This window comes from Coregonus lavaretus, assembly GCF_964263955.1.
Source record: "Coregonus lavaretus genome assembly, contig: HAP1_SCAFFOLD_3906, whole genome shotgun sequence".
In the NCBI taxonomy this organism is placed as follows: domain Eukaryota; kingdom Metazoa; phylum Chordata; class Actinopteri; order Salmoniformes; family Salmonidae; genus Coregonus; species Coregonus lavaretus.
Window position 1 is genome coordinate 8,988 of NW_028157112.1, and position 7,798 is coordinate 16,785.

Here is a 7,798-nt window from a genome sequence, read left to right on the forward strand (position 1 = left end):
CCATTCCACAATTCCACTCCATCCATTACCACGAGCCCATCCTTCTACAATTAAGGTGTCACCAACCTCCTGAGATACACATTCTATAAACACACTGATTTACCACATTTACCATGTGCATGTATACGCAAATGTACCCACATATCAATTACATTATTGTTTTTTTTAATAAACAGTCAAATAATTCAGAGTTCTAAGACAGTTGTAAATTTCGTGCCAACACAAATCAAAATGTTATGGACATGGGACGGCTGTGAGGCCAACATGGAGGTAGGTTAGTACGCTGGAGTGTGTAGCTCCAGGACTTCTATGACTCTGGTCCTGGAGAGCACATGACCATGGAATCCTCTGAGCTGTTTGCAGTATAAACAGACCGGAGGCCTTGCCGAGCCAAGGCCACTGAGCTCTCTGTGCAGTACACTCTCTCTCTCTCTGTACGCTGTATGCATGCCACCAAGGTGTAGATCAAGACACTGATCTAAGCTCAGTTTGTTTTTCCTCCCTAAAAAGTTAAGGGTAGGATTCAGGGAGGAAAAACTGATATGAGATCTGTTCCAAGAGGGCCGGGGCAGCTTCTATCTGAAACCCACCTGTCAAATAATGTGTCCTCCCTTTCTATAGTGTCAGTCTGAGAAACTATTGTAGACCTACTATAAACCTAATATCCAACATCCACACCCACCATTGGATGTCTTTATGCGTTTACAGCTCCCAGTCCCCGACCTGCACTAAAGCATGTGATTCTGCTTGGGTTCATGCTTGGCAAACCTAAGCGTTTAAAGAACGTATAAAAGTCCACTATAAGCCCAACAGTAGCCGCTTGCTTCCTCTTCACAACCATATTATGCTGGCATAGGAAGAGGTTCTGTGATGTAATGCTGGGATTACTGTGGAAGTAATACTCCATGGATTTGTGTAGTGTCTGCTATGGTAGCACGAGACTAAGGAATGACAAGCCAGCACTACACATCATGTGAGGCTATACACACCAGCAATAATCTACTTCTCATCAAAGTCTTTGTGTGCAATTATAGCGTTATTGTTACCTGCATTTATAACATTAACGATAACAGTTATCAATGTAGTTGCATTACAAATGTCACAAATGTTGACAGAACACTTTTAAGGAACACAAAACCGTTTTGTGGTGATGTTTATGTGCATGTGTGTAGGCCTGCTAAGCGTTATAGTACACACCTGCTATGCCTCCCCCCTCAAGGTCTTAGTAATGGTAAATGCCAGATATGTGTGGTAAAAGATGACAGTCTTGGTTTTAACATGGTAGTGAATGTGTGATAGGGTTAATGGCATGGAAAACTACTGGCCTTGGAAATCTGAGCCTGATAGGTGTATGATGTGAACAGCAGTGAGCAGTATGCACATTATTCTTATTGGTGGTAACACTTTACATTGCAGTTTCCTTATTACAGAGTAATTACATTCAATAACAACAACATAAAGATAGTGGAGATACCTACATTTTGTTGAATAGAAAAGGTTGGTTTTGCATTGGGGCCAAACCATTGTGTAGCCATTTATACAGAAAAAATACAGGATATCAGCTAAATAGTTCTCTACATTTGCTTGACTATCAAGACTGACTGTCACATTATTGAAAGAAGAAACTTGCGGAGAGGCAATAGGCTATGCATGGAATTATGTTCATCTCTTTTTTAGTCCCGTTATCAAGTCTCCACGTCAGAAAGAATGAATAGTAAATCAAGTGGTAATTTATAGGTCCGCAGAGATTATAAGAAAGGTAGCTGCTATCACACTGCCTCAAACGAACAAAACCATCGGCTGTTGGCAGAAACCCGTCTATTTCTTAACACGTTTGCTTAGCTTTTGCTAAGTGAGTTAGTGGGGCAACATACCTTACATCAACTAGAGCGCTGTAACTAATATATATTTAGCAATGTCCACTTTAAACTCCAGAGTACCCTGTCCACCCAGGTATGACGTGGGCTGCTACATCAGCACCTTGGATACGGGCACACCATTCACCAAAGAGCTCCTGCCCCGTTTTCAGCCAATCAGCGAAGTGTTTTCTCAATAGGAGATCAACCCCACCCCCTTCGCTTCCAACTGTATCGTTCCGCTTTGGGAATGTCCTTTCCGACAGAGCTATAGATTTGACTGAAATTGCCAAATGCAACCCCCTTTTCTTTTACGCATAATTTTCAAACTGCCATTCTTTGATCCAACAGTGTGCGTTTGCTCTAGCATGGTAATAACGCATGGTTATTACAGTTTCATGGGTGAGAGTGTATTCAGCTCAACAAATTGCTCGCTCATTATTTTAAAACACGTCAAATAAATAAGTCGGAAGCACTTGGCAATACCAGTTAACCTACTAGAACGCAAGTATTCCATATCGTAGCCTTGTCGAGGCAATAGTGGAGATATCTCAGGCTGAAAGGATTGATACGCTGATCTAAATCATGTTGATGTCAAGCAAATACATATAATCTATCAACCATGCGTCGCTGAAAATACATAATCAAAAGCTATTATATGCAAATTAATAACTTAGCCTATGTCTGACTTCATAATCGATGTATTTTTGTCTGCTGTCAGAGGATACCAAGGTAAAGTGTGACGCAAATGTTCTTGTTATGGGCGTCTCTTCATTTTTAAGCCTTGGATTGACAGTAGAACTAACCAATACACTTGCGAGTTTGTACATTTCCAGTGGGCTGGATTCCCCAACCTGACCAATTGCAAGCCCAGATATGGTGCCCCTATTGTTTTGTCCTCTGAAACCGCATCACCGCCTACCTCGTGCCCATGGCGGAGGAAAGCTATAAATACAGGCGCATGACAGCAGACTGGGACGAAGTTGTAAAACTCCCAGGTAGAAGGGAGAAAGTCTGCAAGCCTGCTGAAAGGGGACAACCTCAAACAACTTAAAAATAGAAACTAAAGCAAAAAATATATAACGGTAACTTATCGACGTCTACACGTACTGGAATACTTTTTTATGTTCATATTATATTCTATGTGAAGAAAGTATTTATATCTACTCTACACTTTATTTGCACTAACGGTACTTCAAAACTACTGAGAATCTTTATTTTGTACGAAAAAGTAAGTATTGCTTTTGGCTCAGTCACTCTTTGCGTGTTCGATTGGTTATCCATCAATCAACTGTAGCCTAGTTTGCTTGATGATTAACTATTTACCCCAGATTATTTCGCAGGGGATTTTAATCAAGCTGATTTGCTGCGTCGGTCCCCGAAATTAGGGAGGGGTAGCCTAACTGAAGCGCGCGCGCGCGTGTGTGTGTGTGTGTGTGTGTGTGTGTGTGTGTGTGTGTGTGAGAGAGAGAGAGAAAAAAGACGGGATATCAGCTAAATCGTTCTCTACATTTGCTTGACTATCAAGACTGACTGTCAAATTATTGAAAGAAGAAACTTGCGGAGAGGCAATAGGCTATGCATGGAATTATGTTCATCTCTCTTTTTTAGCTGGGTTATCAAGTCTCCACGTCGGAAAGAATGAATAGTAAATCAAGTGGAACAAAACCATCCGCTGTTGGGCAGAAAACCGTCTTTTTCTTAATGACAGTGTGATCGTTTATTGGATACAGCGTATTTTGCATTTCCTTCTCTACTTGGCCATATCCTAAATGAATAGACTAGTTGTTACATTTTGCTAAACCGTTTATTTCGACACTGTTCCGATAATAGCAACACCTAACCTTCCTATCCCCTGCCTCGCCTAGTCGACGTTCACTACTACATTTTAATCCGCCTACCAAGTAGTGGGAGTTGAGAGCCGCCAATCTGATAGAAAAATGTACGCTGTAAATATTGTATCGCCAGCCTGATTGCTAATATGTAACTGTTTTGTAAAAAAAAAGTGCAGTATGCCTTTCCGAATGTAACCGCGACTCTTGTGACGTTGGCAACATTGTAACGAGGCTAACTATTTATTATGTAACACGATCAGTTCTAGTGCTCCTCTATAGCTTCGCGGTGGGAAAACAGCACAGCTCTCTTTCTGCGTGGAGATTTCTAACATTATGAATGCGTTTTCATCTACTGTGGAATCTTTAGTTTTTTCATATTGAGTTGTAGATATTCAGACAAATGCACTACCTTGCTTGTCATGGCTATTTATAAACTAGGTCGTTGTGTTCCATGGCGTGACATTGCATTGTTAAAGATGATTCAGGCTATAGACCTTGATACTGAATACTGCATTGTTCGGGAAAGCGCTTGTAAGTAAGCGTTTCACTACTGTTTTACACCTGCTGTATCCTGTGCATGTGACAAATAAACGTTGAGACTTGAAACTGGAACCTAGACAGAGAAGAGGTGACTGCTTGATCCGTCATAGCATACTAGTTGATTTGAGTGTTCATACAGACCGCAATTCAATTCTAGATGTTTCCCCCAGGAAGTAGAGGGTTAACATTTAAAGGGCATTTTATTGCACTCCTTTACAAAGTCTACAGTAGTAGACTCAACCTCAGTCAAGTAGGCAAGGACATTGCCACCCACAGCTTTCCCTATTTGCAAAATGTTGTCCAATTATACAAAATGTTGCTTCAGTAATGCTAATTCTTTACACGGTTGATATCTAGTGGAGGAATTGTTCATGCATTTTAATGTCTTGATATTGTTTTGCATATCTGTCTGAACAATATGCTAATCGTTTTTTCTCTACTATTTTTTTCAGGAAAAAGGATCACTCAACCTGTGGAAGAACGCCTCTTTTCTGCAACCAGCACTTTTGATTTAGAGCAGTTCCACAAAGCTCTAGTTCCTTTTGCCTGGCGTTGACCCAACCCAACCCATCACACCCTACCCTGCCTGGGAAGCACCTACGCCACCCACCACAGATACATAAAGCAACCCAACAGGACGCAGCTGCCGACACTTCTTCTACTCGCACCCGGAGCAGTTCAGCAGCCAGCTATGCAGCTTGAAATCCAAGTAGCCCTCAACTTCGTCATCTCCTACCTGTACAACAAGCTGCCGCGGCGACGGGTCAACATTTTCGGTGAGGAGCTGGAGAGGCAGCTCAAGGGGAAGTACGAGGGCCACTGGTACCCAGACAAGCCATACAAGGGCTCCGGATTCAGGTGCATCCACGTAGGGGAGAAGGTGGACCCGGTGGTAGAGAAGGCAGCCAAAGAGAGTGGCCTGGACATTGAGGACGTGCGCCACAATCTGCCTCAGGACCTCAGCGTGTGGATCGACCCCTTCGAGGTATCCTACCAGATCGGGGAGAAGGGGCCCGTCAAGGTGCTCTACGTGGACGACAGCAATGAGAGCAGCCCCAGTGGGCTGGAGCTGGACAAGGAGATCAAGAACAGTTTCAACCCCGAGGCCCAGGTCTTCATGCCCATCAGCGAGCCTGTGGTGGGCCCCTCTCCGACTTCCAGCTCGCCCTCGCCTCCCTTCGGCCACTCAGCCGCCGTCAGCCCTACCTTCATGCCACGCTCCACCCAGCCTTTAACCTTTACCACCGCCACCTTCGCCGCCACCAAGTTCGGCTCCACCAAAATGAAGAGCAGTGGTCGCAACAACCAGAGCGGCAACGCCGGCCAAGGCGGGCAGGGCCAGAAGGTGGCCCGCACCTCGCCCACCAACCTGGGCCTGAATGTGAACACGCTGCTGAAGCAGAAAGCCATCTCCACCTCCATGCACTCTCTTTACGGGTTGGGCCTGGGTCAGCAGCAGCAGAAGGCCTCGGCCCTCAGCCCCAACGCCAAGGAGTTTGTGTTCCCCAACCTCCACGGCCAGGGGAGCCCGAGTGCCCTATTCCCCGGTGACAGCTCCCTCAGCCTCAGCCCGCTGCAGTACAGCAATGCCTTCGACGTGTTTGCGGCCTACGGAGGCCTCAACGACAAGTCCCTCATGGACGGCTTGAATTTCAGCTTGAACAACATGCAGTATTCGAACCAGCAATTCCAGCCAGTGATGGCCAATTAGTACACAAAGATACTACAGTACTACTACACAGAAACGACTACAGATATGTGATATGGGGAAAAAAAGACTAAACACACATAAAAAAAAGAAAACAGAATTTCCAGGAAAAATTGAAAGTAACTTGTACACAGATCTTACAGTCGACAACAAGTCCAAGTGCATGAGCCTGAGGGTGAAACGACTTTGCCCCCTTGAGTTATATCTTCTTTTTTTTTACAATGAAGCTTGTAGTACAAGATGTCCAAGCTTGGTTACCTAAACTTCAACATGCATCATTATTTCTTTTGCCAACCAAGCACAGAAATTATTTTTTACGTGACTGTTTTAAAGATAATGAAGAAAAACAATACAAGTCATGGCCTCTTTCAGTATTTAAGACGTAACTGGACACCGCCAATTTTCCAAGGATTGGCATTAATAAGTGGGATTTCCTGGTCTTTTTTCTAATTGTATAATTTAATTTAGTACAGAGTTTGTAAAATATCAGAGTATATATTGTTTCTACGACATGGTATTGCATTTATATCTTTTTACTACTACAGTGATCCGTGATGGCTGCAGCGACTATGTTCTTTTTTTTTATTGAAATTGTAAAATGAATCCCTCTTAAAAAAAATAAAAAAATAAAAGTTAAAAAATAAAAAAAACATTGACTATTCTAAAGATTGTGTACAGAATATTCCGTAGTGGTGGGATTTAAGAATATTTGCTTTTTTGAGAAACATAAGAGTTGTATTTTCTGTTAAGAGTTTAAAGATTTTTGCTATATTATGGACAAAATGTAATCGTATATTAATTTTGTACCTACATTGTGCAATACTTGATAAAACAAACGGTATAACAAAGTATTTGGAGTCTGTCTTACATGTTAAGCGGGACTGATCATTTATTAAGTTTGTATTAAAAAGCTTGAAAATATACACTTGTCTATGTTCTCATTGGTGGTGTTGATTGTTCATGGGTAGATTGGACAGCGGACATATGTATGAAGGCGATATTATCCAGTGTTCCATGTCACACATTCCATTGAAGTGTTAAGTACACACACTTTATTGTAGAAATAGGAGTCCTAGCCTATCCTTCAGTGCCTAATTTAGCTCTGGTCAGCATACTCTTGGTGCACTTGCACAAGACCTTGCTCTTGACACATGGTTCAAACCTGCAGTAAAACTTGTGATTTGCAAAGACTTTGCATAATATAAGGTACTGACATGTCAGTATGCTGTTATTGGTAAGACTGCACCATTATACATTCATATTCTATACATGGTAGTCTTGTAACTAGTGTTACACAATTGGGCATATCAAAATGTTATGAGTCTTATTGCTGCGAATCAGGGTGAACGTTAGTGTTCTGTGCTATTGTCTAGAATTACCAGTGGGGTTATCCTTGACAAAACAACACTGATTTATAAATTTCCATCAACATTCAAAACCTGGCTACACAAAAAGAGCCAACGAGGGTATTCCCCTTTTTACCGGAGATTTGATTTACCCTGCACATGTATTCCGACTGTCTACATATCCTCTGCCTTTGCTGGTTCTCAGAGGCTACATACAGTGTAGTCAGTCCATGTGCTTCGTGGGCCTATTAGACATATGGATAGAGGCATGGTGTGGTTAAGCCTGCTAACCGTCTCATCCCAGACCTTAGCACATCACCTCTGAGTCAGTTAGCCTACTGAGAGCTGAGGCGTTTATATTCGTGCACTGTACATGTTAGCCCTATTAGCCTACAGGCCCGCCTGTGAACCCTGCAGCCTGCCAGTTGTCTAGTCAAACAATGTTGAATGCAAAGACGGTCCGTTAAGCTAGGGGATATGTTGTGTTTACAGTACCTTCATCCATGTTTGGTC

At 42.7% G+C, this 7,798-nt stretch overlaps 1 protein-coding gene across 1 annotated transcript; it reads left to right on the top strand.

Annotated features, from left to right (window-relative positions):
• Window positions 1-2,836: 2,836 nt before the first annotated feature.
• On the top strand, window positions 2,837-6,860 carry LOC311125801 (protein Tob1-like). The gene is made up of 2 exons (XM_084199834.1): window positions 2,837-3,087; window positions 4,684-6,860. The coding sequence occupies exon 2, from the start codon at window positions 4,923-4,925 to the stop codon at window positions 5,940-5,942; it is 1,020 nt and encodes a 339-aa protein (XP_084055960.1). The 5' UTR covers window positions 2,837-3,087; window positions 4,684-4,922; the 3' UTR covers window positions 5,943-6,860.
• The last annotated feature ends 938 nt before the right edge of the window (window positions 6,861-7,798 follow it).